The 21,002-nt window shown below is 40.9% G+C and overlaps 1 protein-coding gene across 1 annotated transcript in view; it reads left to right on the plus strand.

Moving 5' to 3' along the window:
• Positions 1-936: 936 nt before the first annotated feature.
• The window catches only part of LOC108672839 (active breakpoint cluster region-related protein), a 44,102-nt gene continuing 24,036 nt past the window's right edge, over positions 937-21,002 (plus strand). Inside the window, exons 1-2 of the mRNA XM_018160583.2 lie at positions 937-2,063; positions 6,898-7,034. Of these exons, the coding sequence (XP_018016072.1) occupies positions 1,048-2,063; positions 6,898-7,034 (1,153 nt within the window). The 5' untranslated portion in view covers positions 937-1,047. The remainder of the gene's footprint in view (positions 2,064-6,897; positions 7,035-21,002) is intronic.

Genomic DNA, 21,002 nt, shown 5'->3' on the forward strand with positions numbered 1-21,002 from the left:
CAAATTTACGGCGGGTCTCACGGTCAATCTGCATCTTGGTATATCTAAACAGCGGGCCTTTCCCGACTGTTCATACTTCAGGACTTCGTTTTTCAAGAAACAAAGGAACCCTTGAATAACAACTCTTGAGACTACGCCGCCGCTCCGTGACAAAATTACCCTGGGCACTAAAGGATATCCGCTATAGAATCTAAATGGAAGAAAAAATGAACAAAGATATCTATGGCAGTTGAATTTAATTTGTGCAACACGAATGGAAAACGATTACAGGAAAATCTATATAAGACAGCTTAATTCCAGCAAATGGTTTGGTATCTCAGTCTTAAGAAATTTAACTAATTGTGCAACATTAACCGTGCTATGAAAATAAAGTGCACGTTGTACAGTAACGTCATAACCGAAGCACAATATAACGGAAGTGCTCATGACATAGCTGCTCGTCTATGAGAAAATGAAGTCCATTTGTAGGTTAAAAATCAATATTATCTCTTGCGCCTATCATGATGTGCAGTTTAGTCCAAATAAAAGGGATTATATCTAACACCGATGCACTTTTCCGAACCAGTTATACAATACGCATTATCATGAGAACTTTTTTCACTGCACACATGTCATGACTAAATTAGAGGTGAATGTTAAACAGAAATAAGTTCTGTAATCTATCTTGCTAAAGCTGTGAACTCAGAACACATTCTCAAAAATTTCCTGACACGGTGGACAATTACATATTGGTGGGCAAAATGTCATACAGTTAAGTAATTCCTCTGTGCCACTTTTGGATTTTGTCGATGGAAGTTTTGTTTTTCGATTAAGGTGTTCACTGCATGATAAGTTGAAAATTTGAATGAAGAAAAGCCTCAAGGCTGTTTCGTGGCCCTGGTTGCGTCGGCCCGCGGCTGCAGGACGACTACATTTGATTCTGGCTTCTGAGTGCGGACGGGCAGTTGACGTTACGCTGTGCGGCAGAGTGGGTGTGCGCTGTTCTTCCGGGAGATCGACAATGTTTGTGCTTTACGATAGCTCAGTGTCGTTTCTTTAGTGTGTGCGATGAGTGTATTTGACGATTTTCATAAGGCTTGGCGTTCTCGATTCCCTGGTAGAGAACTACCAAGCGCCTGGGAAGAAGACGTGCGAGCAAATTTAGCAAAGCACCGGGCAAGAGCTGCGATCTTGAGCGAGGAACTAGAGAAGGAACAATTCTACGTAGAGTATCTGGAGCGCTTGGTGGAAGATGTGCAGTTGCATAACAGGGGGGAAAGAGGAGAAGGTGAAGGTGCAGATACCCCTTACACCGCTGACCAAGAACACGTGGACGAAACTATTAAAAGTGTTTTGGGCCAACGAAGCTCACCAGACCATGAGCGGGAAGAAGAGGAGCAATGTAGCAGCGTGAAACAGCTCACGCGGCGTTTCAACAAGAACAGCAACGTGCGTAGCAGGCCTGCAGCCTTCCTTAGAAGTACCTCTGTGCCTGCAGCCTCTGCAGCTCCCACGTTAGTGTCACAACACCGTCTTTCTAGCTGCGAGCCTTCCTCGTTCGTAACAGTCATCCCCATTTCGGGTGACGGAGACGAGAACTCCAAAGAAGGTAGATCGCCTCCTCGGGTCCCTCCGAAAAATTTCACGCCTCGTCCTCCCTCAGTTGGGGACGCGTCTGAGCCACGCCCTCCCGCACCTTTACCCCACCTTTCACTAACCGCATCTCAGGTGTCACCGCTGAATACTCGACCGTTTGTCAAGTCCTCTGTGGAGCGGCCAAATGCTCTATACAAATCTGCCTCTACATCGTCGTCAGTAGACAGCGGTCGGCGCCCTGCAACGCCTCCCGCTCTGCACTGTGCTGACCTCAGCGGCGACGAGGAGCATCTCTATGACACGGTTGCTCCTGACGAAGATGACGAGCCTTACGACACCCTCAAGTCTGGCGGGTCTGGCACGTCCCTTGCCTCCAAGAGTGGCGGGTCGGGGGAGGGGTTGTCTTCCCCCTGCGGCTCCCCGGGGCCTCACACGCTCGATAGCCCCAAGCACTGCAACTACGTCAATCTCGACTTCTTCCTCAAAAGGTGAGGCGTGGCTCTGTTTATTCTACGTATTTGTTGTCCTTCTTGAAACTGCTCCTACGACGGAGACAGTAGAGGTAGTTGAATGCAAGATAATTTTTGTGGCGATTCATTAATGAATTTTACTCTTGTTAATTAATTATTGCTAGATTTAAGATTGATGTTCAATTCAAATTTCACGCGTTAAATTATTTGTTGAACATTTTCTATTGCATTGCGATGTGATAGTTGCGATGCATATGTGATTATTGCCTCTGATGCGCTGACAGTGCTGAGCTGTGGCCGTCGAAAGAGGCCTGAGCAACGAAGCATGCGGAGGCCTCATGTACGTACTATATAGGCTTTATGTACGTAATATAAATATGGTGCATTGGAGTAATTCTGCGTAGAAAGGCTACTCTTTAGTGGGGGAAGGGGCTGGCATGAATTTTATTCCAGGAATATCGTGTGACTAATCAAAATACGAAAGACAACTTTTTGTTGATGACGCATTCGTTAGTTGAAATAAAAAATCGAATTCTACGTATATGCACTGAACATTTTAAAAAATATTATTTTCGATAATCAAAGTCACTAAGTATCTAGAAACGTGTCAAACCATCCAGTTTTGACTGGCTCTAGGTCTGCATTTATCTTTAGTTCATTATCTCGGAAAAATGAATGGATTCATGTTGAACTTATCTCCTGCGGAAATTCACACGTTCACTAAAAAAGAATGCAGGGTTATTAACTCACTAAATCTATAACACCACATACTATCATCATTTCCTGTATATACATGGTTTCATTGTAGCGCATCAAGATATAACGAAAAGAAGTAATGTGAATTTAGGTTTATTTATGGAATTGTAAGTTAAAAGGAAATTTGAACTATCATATTAAACCACCGGATAATTAAACCACTATCAGCAATCACTGCCGCTGCACGGAATTATGATCATCGTGTTATTTATGTCTGAGGTCTGAAGAAACAAAATACTGAATTACTTCCCATGCTTTCGAGTACTAGATGAACGTTTTCTACTTTATTCAGGGCGCTAATGCTCATTATTGTGCACAGTCAACGCAATGCTGCACACGTCTAGTGTCATTGAATAAATGCTAGAAACAATCCTAACAGCTTTGATTCATTTATATTATATTTATATATCTCGTCCAGGATACGCTTCGTTTTATACAAGTTTCATTAAGAGGTATAATCATTTGCTAAGAGTCGAGAAGAAATATTTTCCCTCTTAAATTATTGCTATCAATGTTTTCCTTATTTTTCTGCATACTCCATTTGACGCGAGCTTTTGCATATTTTATTGCGTTGTTAAATTAAATTGTTCCATTATCAAATTGCTCTACTGGCGAAAATAGTTTCAATCTCAAAGCATATCTATGTCGGTGCACATATCTGTGTCGGCTCGGCACAACATGTCGTGCCGAAATCGCGGAATAGCCGATTCTATTTGATCAGTAGCCAGTTGACGAATCTATAGAATCAGCTCTTCATTACTATAGGAATCTGGGGTTAGGTCAGTCAGCCCAGTTATTTTTTAATACCTATTTAAATATAAAGGAACTTGACCGAACTTGACCCAACCTTTTCTAACTCTAGCTGTCGATTTATGTTCTAACTCTAACGTCCAATTTTCTGAATCAGTAACGAAATGCTGATTATACATATTCGGCAACTGGCTGCCGATTCCATTGAATCAGCAATTCCGCGATTTCGGCATGACACGCTTACATATAGTTTCGGGTGTCATTTCCTATATAAAATGAGTTGATGTGGTTGCGACGTCCCATATCTCGTTTGGGGATAATAATAGAGATGAGAAATTATCTCGAGCGGATGCCGGGATGCGGAGGAGTATGCCAAGCTGCCTTCTGTTGCACGGTGTTCTTCAGTGAAGTGGTGCTCGTGTCATAGCAGTGGCACGTCGCATGCCTGCTGTGCATGGGCATGTGAAGCGTGCTGTATTTAAAGGTTTTACTCCCGTTAACCATCAGCAATGTAATGATAGTTTCATTTCTAGGCGCAATGGCTGTAGTCTTGCTATTATTTATGTGTTACTTGACAAATCTTTGTCTCCAGCCTCGTATAAACTGGTTTCTACTCGGCGACATCTGAGATTTTGTGTTCAAAGTGTGTGCTAGGATCCTTGCTAGTTTTGTGTGCTAGGATCCTTGACAGGCGTTGTTAGCGCATCACAAGTTCAACATGAAGAGCTATTTTTATTTCATGAGCTGGTGCACGTTAACCTGAGTTTCTGGTAAAACCGCCTCAAATGACGCATCGCATCGCGTGTGATTATCAAATACAGCTTTTGTTCCATTAGAATTTCATTAGACTGTTCTATTTTTCAACTGTTGCTGGATTCTATTAGTCTATTTTTTTATTTTTATATAAAAATATTGAATTTTATCTAAAGTTTGTGATATTGAAATGATGTGAAGATAATTATTCATACCTAAATTATTATTTTCAATGTTTGCGGTAGCATTGGTTATGCTCTAACTCGGTCAATTACTAATACAATTAGAGGAGGTATAATATAAAAGAATAACTTGATTTCAAGTCATCCGACTGATTTTTCTAATTTTTAATAAACCTTGTCCCAGAGAGATGTAATCTTCAGGTGTGTATACTATAAATAAACCCCCACGTTTGTCAGCACTCCATCATTTGTAGTTGCCTTAGATCTTGATATTGCTTAGTGCTTGACCCCATCGCGGCTGCTGAACCAACGCCCAGTGAATCGGCCATAGCTATTGTAAATTATTAGGCTACTTAAAAAATAGCAATGCTTAAAAGCCGATTAATTTTTGATCTATCCTGCTTCTTATAGTTGATTATTATTTTTCTGAACTTTTTTGTACTACGGTACCAAATATCAGACACAGAGTGATAAAAGTTATGTTGCCTAATCTTTTTGTGGATACAATGCGTGATTCAGGCGCATCTCAATGACCGTACGCATCTCAATGTTTTAAAATGCTAATTCTTGTGAAATTTGAACTCTTAACTTCCCCTGGTAGCAAGTGGACCATTTGTCTCAATGTTGTTCTCCCCGTAATGTTCAATTAATGTGTTGGCGGAGGGGTAAGTGAGGTGCGTTTCAGCAGCATCATGCAGTGATGTCATGCAATCATAGGCGTGCTGTGTCTCCTCAAGCGCTGCACTCTCTCCGATGGCAGTCTGAGTGTAGATCTCTTGTGCGCTCCATCCCTTGGTGCTACGTTACCTGAGATTGGTTTGAATATTTTTCTGATTGGGCCTCGCAGTACTGAAACTCAATACACTTATATAAATCAAGATTTAAATTTATTTCGAGCAAGTTTCGTATTTTGTAATAATTAAAGCTTGTGGCTAATTCTGTTGCTCCTACATGCGGAGACCAGGCTTGGACTATGTTCACGGTGGTTGCTTTATGTTGGCAGCATTCCTACTGTGTTGCTGGCAATCTTTTATTTATTTATCAATTCTTGTTATGGATCAATAATATAATTTCAGTAATAGATTATTGTGCACTTATATTCGCTTGCGTAGCATTGACACGTTGATTCCAAACTCGGGTGTATGGTGCAGAAGATGATTTTATGCAGCCTTACGGAATTGTGCTTGAATGCTGTGCTTTTGTTTATCTGAAAGTATCTGCAATCTTCGATACATTTTCTCATGCGTTATATTGTCTATGTGTGTTGTGCTAGTATTTTTATATAAATCGCAGGCGTGTCTATCATCACTGTGAATTATCCGCTACAGTAGATTAGGAATAGCTTCAATGTGAAAATTTTTTATAGATATCTGTCTCATCCGAAGTGGTAATGAATTGACACTAATTGTAAATTAAACTCTGATTAACAATGGCAAGCACGTCGTGTCAAGCCGAGGAATCCGGAAGTCTTTCCACCTCTGACCCTTCAGTAGCGTCTCTCCTGAGATCATCAAGCCAAGAAAGGGGTTCCACGAGTTCTCTCTTTTCGAGAACATCGGGCACAGCACGATTTGACAAATCGATCCTGCGATCTCCGACCATCAAAAGAATCTCTCGCTTCCTTGCGTCGCCTATTGTCAAGCGTCGAACCGTGAGCACGTACTTCCCTCAACAACACGACCAATCATCCCCCGCTGGTCCGAGCACTGCGGTCTTCAGGAACTTTCCGAACCTTGATGACATCGAACCTGCGTTCACGATGGAAGAATTGAGAGTGAAGTTCCTGTCTCTGCCGAGCGAAATACTTTTACGGTGCACGTCTTCAAGAAGACACGAAGGCTGCCTTAAGTCTGCCAGTAAACTACCTCAGCTTGGTGACATAAGCGAGCATAACGAAGTTTGCTGCATTGCGATGGTCCCACTCCGCACTTCTGACTCGACCGCTCGCGTCACGCAGGACTCTTCCCTCGACGACGCCGAAGAGAGTCCTCGCCAGTCTAGCTCCGTTGGGAACGAAAGCTTATTGTCGTCGTCCCCCGACTTGTTGAGGTGTCTCGAAAGTTTACGGTGTGTGAAAATTTTAGCTTGAGATTTTCTAGTTATTGTATAAAGATTATTATTCCGATAACAGCAAATCTTCGCTCTTGTAATTCTGGAATGGAGATCTTGTATATTGCGATTTCCGGTTTCATCATCAAGCGTCCCAGATTGCTTCCAGATGGTCGCATTTGATGAGAATATCTTGGCTCTTTGAAGTTTGATTTTCTAAATTTCTTATCCGGGAGCAGGCATGCCACAGTAATATCTGTGCAATCTTATTATAGGTATCTTTTCATTTACTTTTTTCCACAAATTATTATTTATTTCAAATCTGATATTTATATTTTAATAGTACCGCATGTGTGTTGCAGGCAACGTAAGGGCATCGAGGTGCCTGAAGCAGACGACAGCGAGGACGAGGACGTGTCTTCGTCGCGTAGTCTGATGCGCGCGCCGTCGTCCGAACCTGAGGAGGAGGCCAGGGATGCTGCGCTCGACATCGACTCAGGTCAGTACACGCACTTGCTTGCGTTACTTGCGTGCACGTATCTTATTGAAGTTGTCTCGCAGATTTTTATACTATGGCTGCAATGCCGTGGAGTTACTTGCGTCCTGCTGATGTGCCTTCAAGTTTGTAGCGTCGTTTCTAAAGTTTTATTTCGGGAAAATTCCCCGAAAGTCTGGGAAAATATAGTATCTTTGCATTGCGCCGAGATGTTTCCTGTGCATTTTAATCTCGGTTTGATTATGTAAATATTATGCTGGCTGCGATGAAAAATGGAGTAAGTTTCCTCGTTGTAAATGAATGCATTACTTTCAGCTGGAACTATCTATGGAAAGGCGCCCAGAGTTAAACCTGATAGATGGTGATTTATTATTTCAGAGTTTGAATATTTTACACTCCATAAATAATTATCTGATCCAACCTACAAAATTTGTATTCAACTTTCAACATCCTCGAAAATTTTAGTATTGCATTCGTGAAGCAAGTAGAAGGCTTGTACGCTGCAAGGCCTTAAAGTGGATGGCCCTATAGCAGCAGCTCATTATGCGCTTCTCAACAGCCCTGTCCCGACCGCTGAGTGCTCGCACGCGTTGCTGAGTATCTTCTTTGATGTTTCTGATACAATTTTATACGTTTCCCTTGTTACCACAGTTTTCTAGTGCATGTTATATCACAAGGCTTATTAGGCTCTATATTTTATTTTATTCACTACTAAAATTGTGTCTAAAAATAGATTTCTTGATGGGTATTGGCGTTAAATAGGTTCTGAAAAGAAAATTCTTAATTTCGTGTCAGCACCTGTGGTGACTTATATATCAACTTTATGTCTAGCATACAGGACAATTTATCAGTTGTATTGTAAGTTAAAATTCCTAATAATTCTCACCCTTTCTATAATATATTCATTTACAAACAGTTTAAAAACAAAGAACACGACAAAAAATATTTCACTTGAGAATGTTTTGAAGAACAGCTCCATAATCAGTTCAATAACCAATAATGCAAGTATAATTAACGATGGACGGTATTTATGCAGCGTAGTTGTTGAGTAGGATTGATTGGAATTTGTAGGCTCTGGTGCAGCTGGTCTTGAGCTGCTACTCAGTGTCCAATTATGTGAGCGAGCTTCACTCTGGCCGATCCATTACGTGCTGTAATACAAGAAATATCCAAATTATCGTAACATCGAGCAGCGGCCGTTAATTGATTATTATCTTGTGGATATACGGACTAATTGCTTTGTTATTCTTATGCCGAATCCAACTCTCCTGCAACACATGTTCACTCCAAGTGCCTGTATACCATTCTTTCTTTCACCAATAAATATTGCCGGGTGTACGCTTGTCTTCTGAACATAGACGATCGGTCACGGAAGCTCGTGCTAGACTTTAAACTTTCAAACTGTGCGAGTGCCTCATGCGCACATATGGAAGCAGTTCATTCATAACACTACATGCTCTACTGCCTAGACCACATTAGTTATTAACCTTTGGTCTCTGAAATCAGATAGGCAGATCTGAGTAAGAATATAATTATCATAGAGTGGACGGAGTCATCGACTAAGGTTAAATGCCTGCAATGCGGGAGGTGAGCTTCACTCCCTGAATAGCCTTCAGCCGAAGTGAAGTATGCGACTCTCCTCACACCACACGCCTTGAAGCCGCAGCTTGTACTTGTATATTAGAATTATTAGGAATGCTTCGAGCGTTATTTTACCAGGCAATCCTGCATTTGTCTTTCTAAGAACACGTTTAGTATTGAATATACTTTACATTGTAGCCTCAAGTCATCTGAATTTTCTGGACTCGTGATTGTTGGCGGCCAAGCGAGGAAATTAATGAAGGGAATTGTGGTAACTGCCTTCTTGTTTGAGTGTATGTGCATGTCTAATTTTTGTGGCAGGGTTCTCTTGGTGTTTGGAAAGTTTCATTGAATTGATGACTTTCTGGCAGTTAAACTAGGCTGAATACCCAATATTTGCTGGTCTTCAATGTCTTAATCCTTCGATGAGCTGGCACCGGATATTTATTGCAGGATGTTCGTACGGTCAGATGTTTGCTCTTCTTCGTTCACTGATAACACTGAATGATTCATTCTGTCCTATTGTTTCATATCTTGCACACTGCTAAAAGCATTCACTTTTTCCCTAATTCTCAAGTGCACAATTTGACGGTAAAACTTTATTTCGTCCCAAAGTTAGTATTCAGTCTAGTTTACTCAGTTAATAAAAGCAATTTGGTAATAAGCTTCATCTTTTTAAGGACTATGAGGTTCGAATGGAAATAACAAATTACTATGATAAAGACGCCAGTAAGTACAATATATCATGCCATCGAAGTAATTTGTGCGCTGCTCCTTTGATCGATAATCCCTGCCGTGCCCCTGCTGTGATGATGCCTGGTAGGGCACAAGTCTCCCGATGCCGACGCCGCGGTTCTGAAGTGGGTCAATTTGATGCCATATATCTTTCATTTTCCCTGTTTTTTTCGCGCACAGTTTCACGTCCCAGGCGCTAAAGGAAAGCTGCCACCGTTGCCGCAGGTCAAGTGACCGCTGCATAGAACCGAGCCTTGCGTGCATAGAGAGGCTTTCATATCGGAGGCTTTTAATTACTGTTCTGTCCTTGAAACTGTCAGCGTCAAAGTCTCACTTTATATATGGTGATAGACCTTGCGGTCGCATGTCACGCTCCATTAATCGTGACCGCTACGCGGTAAAATTCAGAGTAACTTACTTGAAATCGGGTCTATTTATCGCATGAAATCATTACCTTGATCGTTTTCACTTTCGCTTTTTCTCCTTCAAACTCCATATCGCTGAGCTCATATACTCAATGTGCTGTGGTCAGAAATTCACTAGTCGCGAGAGCACAGCTTCAGCGATCGCGTGCAAATTGTGCTCTAAATACTTAACAGCTGCGTACAGCCTGCTCAATAATTGTGATATACGCAAGGTAAGACTTGGAGTTTAGTTGGCGAATTGTATAGATATTATTCGCGATGGCATTCTTCACGACCAGTTTTGCCTGTGACCACTCGAGGCAGTTTATACGTATATATTTATATAGTGCGCCTCACAGTTCTTTAGCTTGTAATTATTACTGACAACATTGAGGTCATGAACTGACAGGCAAGAATTACTTATCATCATTTTTTACCATGTTGAGAGTGTGTTTGAATTTAGCCCTACGTATTTTTTGTCTGCAACGACAACTCGTTTCTTATTTTTTTAATATTGACGAAATTTTTTGCGAGTGTTATATTTAAAAGCAATCTCATAATAAACTTAACCTGGTCACCACACCTTATCTGGGCTTCACTTTACTGTTCTCGGCGAGCTTTAGCTCATTGAGAATCATTGATTTCTCCTAGTTTTGGCCACTATCTGTTCCCCCCCCCCTATCTATGCAGAACGTGCGGGATTAACGCTGTAAGTCCTGGGCCTATACCTTCAAAATAAGTTAAGAGATCGTAAGTTCATCAGCCAATCATTGACGGCCTTCCAAGCCAAATTCACCAATCATAGACAAGAAAATAGAGCGTAAATACTTACGTTCACTTTGCGAGTTTTGAAAGTATGGCCCCTGATCAGTGGTCAATACAGTGTAGATTAGTATGCTTTTCAAGTAGTACGAGAGGGCTTAAAAATGTTCGTGGAAAATAGACATAACTGAAAATTCTATAGAAAGACTATGATGCCAATGCACCAGAACGATCCTGTATCAAGGTGGTTCTCACATGAACCTTAAATTAATATTAAAAAACATTGTAGCTGTTTGAAAAGCAACAACCGTTTATGCAACCTGGCATCTGTCGAAATCGAGGCCAGGTCACACATCAAATTCATGGTGAATCTTGGGTGGAATAACAGCCAAATCATTGACTCTCTGGAACAAGTTTGTGGTGACTATAGTGCCTCAAATAAATCGGCTACCTATACAAATGGATTAGTCGCTTCAGAAGCGAAAGAAACGAGACCAAATATTAGCCCAGCAGAGGCAGGCCACGCACAGCATGTTGTGGCGAAAACATATATGCAGTGCATAATCTCATTGAAAAAGTTAGGCGAATAACCACCGAATCTGTAGCAGAGATCTGTGTTGTTGCGCACACACAATTCTATAGTGGGTAGTTTGGGACTGAGCAAGCTCTCCGCTCGATGGGTTTCTCGGCTGTTTCGCCCAGATCAGCATGAATCAAGGACAGATCTTTCTATGGAAATTTTGAACAATAAAGTATTACAGCTGTTAATTATGAAGTGATTTGATAAAATTTTCAAAAGAAATCGCCGAAAAACGCTTTGGGAAGCAACATCGGCGCGTCCTCTTTCAAACATCAGCGTCGGTCGATCAAGTCCTGATTGACTGAATGCACTCGCTCATGACGCTCTGCAGCCAGGAGCTGTGCTACGCGAATTTCGATGGAAAATCGTTCAGCATCCACCTTATAGGACTGACTTATCCCCATCCGACTTATTTTTATTTACAAACCTGTAAAATTCATTGACTGGTACCAAGTTGCTATTAATTGAAGCTACAAAAAGAGCTGCCAAAACATGATTCAAATCGCATGACTCAATTTTACATAGATGAACTTCATGGCTGGTATCAACGTTCCCAGATTTGTATCGACCTAGATAGAGTATATGTAGTAAAAATAAACCTTATAACTTTGATCATTTCTTTGAAACTGTTGTTTTTTTCCACTATCTTTTTAAAGCGTTCTCGTGTGCTCCTCGGACGACTGAATGTTAGTCTGATTCAGGATAACTTTGAAGTTACTACTCTCGTTGCCACAATTTTTTTTTTCAACACAAGTGGCCTCTATTTTTCGAGTTTTACTCTTAATAAGAAATTATTGTGCGCTAATCAGATTGTCGGTCGAGCCGCTAACTCTGATAGCACAACACTCGGATTGTGGGAAATCCTCAGATCAGTCGACTGCCGATGTCGAAGTAAGTGAGAGAAGGGGTTGCATTGTGCCAGCAAACATGGCCCGCTGCTCAGCTCGACCAGTTTCTGCTTGGTCATTGGAGGTATTTCGAGACATCGCTACCGTCTCTGCAATATTTTCCGATTTCCGCCTGCTTTATATGGGAAAATTGCCTCTATAAATCTTCTTGTCTGTAGATTGGTTTGCAAGATTTTCTTAGAATTGTCCCTTAGTTCATCAGAAGCAGAAAATGTGAATTTTTTCCTCAGATCTTTGAGGGAGATTTTTGAAAAATCATCTGTCCCCGAGTTCCGTTATATGCCTGCTATAGCTATAAAATTTGTTGTATTTGTTAAGAAATTTCAGGATAAATTCACACGCTTCCTTAATGAGTTAGGTTCTGACGATAGATACGCATAGAAAACTGTCGAGGCAGATGCACGAGCCCACCGGTGTTTGCCCCCCAGTTACTTACGTCGTTTAATAGTACGAAGATAGTTTTTGTAGAAGTCATGTTCTAACACCAGAAGGTTATGCTTACTTTACATAGTTACACACTGCATTTAAGCTGCCGTCTGACCCATTGCCGAGTGAGGAAGCAGAGGCCCCACCCCTTGTATGTATACGAGTGTGTACTTTGGGGCGCCTTCTGTTAGTCATTCGTTGGGTGCGAGTGCTGCTGCTGAGAACGAAACCCGCTCCTCACGTATGACATTGTAGCGCTGCTCTCGATCTCTGCCTCAGTTTGCATGTGAATGCTGCACCTCTGAAGAGAACCGCTATGGCCTAATTGTAACGGGACTCGCTCAGCTCATGACATTTGCAGCTATAATTTGGGAAAGCTGCAAGTCTTCCAAATTATGGAATGAGCATAATATCATTGATTTAAACTAAAACAAACCTACGTATTCACTTACTGCCAAAAATACTAATAGTAGTGGCATTACCTCTGCTCGAATGTGAATGACTATTCTTAGTCGCAGTCACGACCAACATAAATGTGAATATTGCGAGACGCACTTCTGCGCCATGGCGCTGGACAAGCAAGATCAGAGTACCTGATGAGAGTGCGCGCCTCCTCGATGGTGTCATTACACTGACTTGTCTGTACATGCTTCAGTCCCTGCAGAACCGATGCTTCGGCCCTTCTGATTCTATCCCAGAGTCGTTTTCTTTATATGTTTTTATGCTTCAAGGCTGCACTACGTGGGTCTTTTATGTAAACATTTCATTTCTGATGTCCGTTTGAACACTCATGTTAATTAAATAAATTATGTTCACAGCACTGTGTGTTGAGAAATTAAGTTTCACTTCCTTGTGACAATGGGCATAGTTATATCACAGTTATGAGGTGCAGCCTAATATTTAGAACGAATTTGCATATCATGTTTACAGTTCCGTTTGCACCGGCCTCGTGTTGTCTTACCACACACCCCTTAGCAGACGTGGACGTACGTGGCTTAAATAGCAGGGTCGCGGCCACCTTGCTAATGGCCATTACGACGGCCTCTGCTACCGCTGATCAGACAAGGGCGTGACCCGATTGCTTTGCTTCGTCCACACTGAAATGCCAGGGCCATGACAACGTATGGCGTGCGAGGCAAGACTCCCACCTTCTCGCTTCCATTGCCATGTTTTTTTGCATCACCATATTTACTTCATTAAAATGAGTCGCTTCACACGACGTCAGAACAAACGTTGAAAAATTTTGCGTTCATTTTAATTTGAGCATTAATGATCGTTATCTATCTTCAGTCTTCATAGTTAGGGATGTGCCTTCTAATTGCAATATACTATTGTAACATGAACTGCATAATAGTAAAAAATATAACTGAGTACTCACTGCAGTAAGTGACAGAGAGCGCATTTTCTCGTCGACGAAAACGTGAAGTCACGGACGGAGAGACAGACGGACAGGGCGAGCACAATAGTGCATTTCTTCATAAATGAGAAAATGCGGTAAAAACTGAATCATTTTCTGTGCGAATTAAAATTCAAACATGAATTCTGCTACTCTTCTTTATCATTGTATCCCAGCCCCACCTCATGGCTGCTTGAGTGGTAAGTCATGCTACAGCTCATGCTGCTTGAGTTGTAAGTCATGCTACAGCTCATGGCTGCTTGAGTTGTAAGTCATGCTACAGCTCATGGCTGCTTGAGTTGTAAGTCATGCTACAGCTCATGCTGCTTGAGTTGTAAGTCATGCTACAGCTCATGCTGCTTGAGTTGTAATTCATGCTACAGCTCATGCTGCTTGAGTTGTAAGTCATGCTACAGCTCATGCTGCTTGAGTTGTAAGTCATGCTACAGCTCATGCTGCTTGAGTTGTAAGTCATGCTACAGCTCGTAAACACCGCAAACAAGGACACGCGGTCTTATTTCCGTGTGCCGCTGGGCTGGCTTCTGTAATCATGTCCCCCAGTTAATGAGACTTTATTGTTCTGCGTGAGCGATTGTATTGAGTTGTTATTGTATTGAGTTGTTATTGTATTGAGTTGTTAGCATTCATCATCAATGCCGTGGTGTTCAACTAAACAAGTTATTTCCAAAACAAGGTAAATCCAAAACAAGTTATTTCCGAAAATATATGCTTTGTGGAATGTCTTAGGAAATTTAAGGTATACGGAAAGTACGTAAATTTGTTTACTCATTTTACAGTGCACTCACTTTTGTACGTTATTTTATTATTATCGTGTTTCTTATTCGAAAATTTATGTCTTTTATGTCTTGAGGAATAATTATGCTCGCCGACACGCGATGTTCTTAATCGACACTCTAATCCTAGCATATTTTTATATGCGTTTCACACAAATTTACTCTTATATCCTCTTACCCATTATTCGGTAATTTACCCTCGCATCCTGACCGCGATTGTTTTCTGTAATTTGATCTCGTATCCCGAGCGCGATTGCATTTGCAAATAAACCTCATACTGTCCCGAATGCGATTGCGTTCTGAAAATAAACTTCATATCCCGAATGCGATTGCGTTCTGTATTTCACTGCTGGAATGCTCGCCAAGTCTCAAGGTCACATTAATTGAGTTGCAAACGAAGGCCCATTGCAGTAAATGAAAGGAAGATATCCATTAGGAACTGCTGTATTACAAGGATCAGGCGATTACCATTTTGTGTGCTGCCAATTTCACGGACGTTTACACGGCTCCTATAACGGCACATTGGGTCATGGCAGCCTCATTCGAACGCACGGACGACATCTTTCTGTCACTTTCACTTCCATCATCCTCGATGACGAGGCGATGTGCTCCATAGATGAATTATTGCATCGTTTTATCAATGAATCTTTCCCAATTGGAAGTCAGTGGGAGGTAATATGCCTTTTCCCTATGACACATGGTCAACGGAAGACCGGAAACTTTGTTCGCCGAAAATATTTGAAAAGATTAGGCTTGCAGCTGAAGCCAAAAGAATGAACGTAATTTAAACTCTGTAACATATCAGTGTACATTTTGAAGCAATTTTTTCACTACCTATGATCCCCATACAAGGCTAAGCAATGCGCACAAGTCCTTGTGGGGTAAATTTCTGTTCGGCCGACGCCCACGCACTCTTCGTGTGACTGACGATGGCCTTGTTCGCGCCGCGTGCTCCTGCTGCAAATGTATGAGCAGGACGCGTATTAGTTGACCAGAATATCCATGTATCCTCATATTCCTGGACATCCTTAATTTTCATGCCGGACCTGCGTGATTCCCTGTAGGTCAGACGTTTTTGGTATTCCAAGAACAACCATGAAGTGCGAAGGCAGTTCGATGTAATTTAGGAGAAAAAATACTCATACAGAGCTATCTTGAATTGCTCGGCGGAAGTTAAATTGTGAAGCTGTAGTCGATTGAAACGAAAGGATGCAACCTCGAACTTTTTATATTGCTTAAACTGAACGTTTGACTGCAATTGTATAATTTCTGAACGGAAACCCGTTCAATTCTGATCGCTTTCTTATTTTTCCTGGTACGCAGTTTGGTCTGTAGCGTGTTGCATTAAAAGCATATAGAACCATGCACGTACCCGGGCTGATGCTTTTAGCGTTGCATTTTTGCGATGTTCATCACTGCATGGATGAGTCCGGTGCGGCCCCAGGTCGTGTTTATAGCTCGAGTGATGGGGGTCAACTTGGTGACCTATCGTGAACCTTTCCTTATTTCCTCTTATCGTATAACCTATGACCTTTGCTGTGCCCCTGTATACTATAGCAAGGCCACCTCGCACAGCTTTTTTTGTGCTTTGCGTACGTGGTTAACTGAACACTGTTAAGTTCACTGTCAGTAGTTGGAAAATTTTAGTATCTACCTACCACTTTCATTAGCGGATTTTTCATTGTTCTTCTGCTCATTAGCATTTTATTATGTTTAGCATTTTATTCGGTGGCCTGATTGTCTTCAAGACTGGAAGTGCCGAGAAGCACGGAAATATTTTTTCTCCAGAATTCATTTCACAAAAAAGACGGAGTTTTCTACAGCCGAATGTGATGTTCTGATAGTTTTGTTCATTTCAATATTATCATATTTTTTTGAAAATTAGTGCATTATGACCTAAATATTAGTACGATACAATGAAAAAATTTGTCACTCGAGGACTTCATTGTATCCTTTCAATTTATCTTGACTGAACAATAGGGTTGACGCAATTTGCGCTGCTCGGTGGATCCTTTGTGTTAATCCTAATTGTGAACTCGGAAACTGTTTACATTTCTTACGTAATGAATTACTTAATGGCGAGGTTGCTATTGTAGTGAAAAGGAGTTCACATTTCTCGACTATATTGTCGCTGATTAAACAAAGCTATAAACGAGTTTGTGCAGTTTTTCGAGGAATAGCAATTAGTTACTCAAAAACAAAATCATTGAGGACTAGGGAATTATGTGGAATAAATCCTCCGAAGATGTGTAAAAATATGCATACGCACAAGTCACATTATGAAGACCGCAGGGAAAATTGTGCATCTTCGACGAACCCTATATATATGTTGGCTTAATATTTTATTCGAAGATAATAACAAAGTTTGGTGCGCATGACTGCAATTCATTTTAACGTTTCTGTTTCTCATTTCATATATTCACGGTTCGCTTCCTATCAAAGGGCGGAATTTTTTTACAACATCAAAGAAACCAAACATTTTGCGATCCGCCCTCTGCTTCGCGCTCAGTGAAACGCCTGTGGATGAGACGAACTCTGACTCTATCATAGGAGAGTTATACAGTGGGGGGAAATAAATATTCGTACACTTGAAAAATCGTATTTTAATGTATGTAAGTACACAAACTTAACAGGAAAAGTGATTTAAATTATGTATAGAGACGCATAGTATTCAAAAATACTATCAAAAGAAATTAAATCTCAATGCAACAAAAAACAATGCAACATGTTCACTTTTCGGGGTGAAAAAAGTATTCGTACAAAACAATAAATCCGCATTATTTTAATTTAATACTTGGTTGAATACCCTTTAATCAGCTCAACAGACACCAGTCTATTTCTATACGTCTCGACCAATGATTTGCAGATGCTGACTGGTATTTTATACCATTCTTCTTGGCACACCACCTTAAGATTCTCAATGTTTGTTGGGGACCTTTTCTTAATTTGAATCTTCAAATACCGCCACACAAACAACTAATTCTATCGCGTTGGAAGGAAGGAGAAAGTTATAGGAAGATTGCTAGCCCCTTGAATGTTCCTTTTAGTACAGTTGCTTCGTTCATTGGACGCTTCAAGATCCGTGACAGCGTTGAAAACCAAAGACGATCAGGTGTTCCTAGGAAGATTTCTGCACGATCTGCTAGATTATTGGGACGAAAAATCCAAGAAAATCCACAGATTACTCGAGGAGAGTTGCAAAGTCACCTGAGTGCCTCAGGAATTCAAGTAACCAAACGAACGATAAGCAATGAACTTCACAGAAACGAATTAAAATCACGCACCCCAAGAAAGACCCCACTCCTAATGAAACGACATCGAGATGCCAGGCTGAAATTCGTCAAGGAGCATAAGGACAAAGACTATGCTTTTTGGGAAAAGGTTCTTTGGACGGACGAAACAAAAATTGAGCTTTTCGGTCGAAATTATCGTCACCATGTGTGGAGGAAAGACGGTGAGTTTGGTGTAAGTGAGTGAGTGAGTGAGTGAGTGAGTGAGCGAGTTTGGTGAGTTTGGTGTGTAAAGTTTGGTGGTGGCAACATCATGATCTGGGGCTGTTTCTCCGCAAAAGGTGTTGGTAACATATCACTTATAGATGGTAGGATGAATGCTGCAAACTACCAGAGCATCCTGGAAAATAATTTGACGACTTCTGTTGAGAAACTAGAGCTACCTGGTGATTGGATTTTCCAGCAGGATAACGATCCTAAGCATACTGCAAGATCCACAAAGAAATGGTTCGCTGATAGAAATGTACACGTTATGGAATGGCCAAGCCAGTCGCCGGACTTAAATCCGATTGAAAATTTGTGGCGGTATTTGAAGATTCAAATTAAGAAAAGGTCCCCAACAAACATTGAGAATCTTAAGGTGGTGTGCCAAGAAGAATGGTATAAAATACCAGTCAGCATCTGCAAATCATTGGTCGAGACGTATAGAAATAGACAGGTGTCTGTTGAGCTGAATAAAGGGTATTCAACCGAGTATTAAATTAAAATAATGCGGATTTATTGTTTTGTACGAATACTTTTTTCACCCCGAAAAGTGAACATGTTGCATTGTTTTTTGTTGCATTGAGATTTAATTTCTTTTGATAGTATTTTTGAATACTATGCGTCTCTATACATAATTTAAATCACTTTTCCTGTTAAGTTTGTGTACTTACATACATTAAAATACGATTTTTCAAGTGTACGAATATTTATTTCCCCCCACTGTAAACACCATTAAATGCTCTTAAGCGCTTGTGTTTCCTGCATTAATATCCTAAAAAGAAAAAATATACATTGAAATGTAGGTAAGTAATTTCTCTGAAGTGCAAAGGTAAGTTAATGTTGTATATATGTGTCCTTTATTTGTTTATTTCTCTGTCGTTTGGTGATACTAACGCGTAAAATTGGATTAGTATTTCTTTTAATCATGATTTAAGTAACGTCGATGTACTCTGGTGCTTGCTGATTGTCAATTCGGGATTCGGCCACCATTGAATGCTTATATGTTTGCATATAATTTTTGCAAGCTCTATAACACGTTCATATTTATTACCCCTACCATGCTCATATTTTCCATAGTCATTACCTCATCGTTATATAGACTTTTTTTGTGTTTCTAACCAATTCTGTTAAATGCAGACCTGACGCTCGTTTTTTGCTATCTTCCTGAAGCAAACGATGTTTGGACCAATTCTAGTTCATCCGGCCTTAGAAACCAACCACAATCACGCAGCCAAGACTTGCAGCGAAATCTAGCCGCAGTCCCAAAGTTTTTAAAATGTTAACTTTTATGATTTCAGATCCCCGCACTGTGAGATTACTTTGCTGGTTATGCTGGCTTTGTGGTCCTCATAATATGCAATCATTCCGACCTCCCTGAGTGCTTTAATGACATAACTCGGTTGAACGTGTTACAAAGTTATTGCTTTATTAACGTGTTATTTGTGTAGGTTAATGCTTCAGGAGCAGTTACACAGATTTTTAATTCAGTTTTTATTACGTCGCCTGGATTGGAATATTAGTTTGTCTCTAGAAAATTTCCTTGTACAGGTCCATGCATTTTTGAATTCGTTACAGTGGATTGAAATATTAGTTTGTCTCTAGAAAATTTCCTTGTACAGGTCCATGCATTTTTTAATTCGTTACATATTTATAATCGCGCAGATCTTACCATTATCAGCAAAAGATTATAGTTCGAGATCTTGAAGCACATCGATCGGTGCATGTCATCGCGGTCGCATAGTCGTATTTTACACGTACTAGAAGTGGTTTGATTTACCGCTGCCTTAATCGGTGTTGATGCGGGTTAACCTTGAGGTAGACATACACCAAGCTTTATTGCGGACAATCTGTCTTTCATTTGAAGGCAAAGCGGAATGTGGCCGCCAGATGCCACGAGAAGTCCAGTGCGCCGCTAGGGCCGTTATATTCATGCCGACATTCGCTCCCTGATCGAGCTACGGACGCCCTCAATCCTGCGGTGCCTGCAAGGAAGGCCAGTACTACAGCTCGACGAGTTTACATACATCCTGCGCTGTTGTAAATATTATTAACGTAGAGTAGTTAGCGGATTTTCTCCTCTTTTGTTATTTCTGAATTTTGTTTTGCACTGTCGGAGGGTAACGCTGTTGTTGCCATTAATTTGTTGTAAGGCCGACGACTTTTAAGGGTGACGACTTTTGTCTCTTGAGCAGTCATATACAAATTCTTCCTGCAGTTCTTACCAGCCTGTAATTTTAGTACACTCTACCATCCAAATTTTTTTTGTTCTCGGTGCGTCACGTTTCAAATCAGTGGCGTAGTGTACGTGACGCAACGTACGCCGTCGGATGAGGTCGTCTTTAAACGAGGTGACGCTTCATGCGCCCTCCCTTATAATACCTCGGCGTGTCCATGTATCTGGCGGAGACTTGTGTGTTGCGACATGCACTTGTATTGTACTTCATAGTTTTGTCATACGCTATAAGAGTCGTCATGAATGAAACTGTGATTCGAGTTTGTTCAAAGACTTGCGCAAAACATCATTGAGCAATTAAAGAACTTATATTGTGTAGGACGTGGCTGTTCGTTCGAAAAATGTTACGTTAGCTAAACGTCAAAGAAACGACGTCTAGTGTTAGTGTTTCGGACCATTGTTTAATAAATTAAAATACATTTTTAGTTGCCAGACATAACCTATGGTGTACCTTTATTTAGGATTACTTATTATGTGTCATGTTTCATAATGCATCAAATTCTTTGAATTTGAGCTTTATTTGTTGCAGAAATTTGCGTGAATTTCACAATTGTCTTTTTGAACAATTCATTGCTGGAGTCGAGTTGAGCTATCAGTTTGTTGAAGTCCCTCTGAATGAAGACTGGGCCAGCAATCTTTAGTTTTCGTAATTTTTAGG

This window comes from Hyalella azteca, unplaced genomic scaffold (genome assembly GCF_000764305.2).
Source record: "Hyalella azteca isolate HAZT.00-mixed unplaced genomic scaffold, Hazt_2.0.2 contig15387, whole genome shotgun sequence".
In the NCBI taxonomy this organism is placed as follows: Eukaryota; Metazoa; Arthropoda; class Malacostraca; order Amphipoda; family Hyalellidae; genus Hyalella; species Hyalella azteca.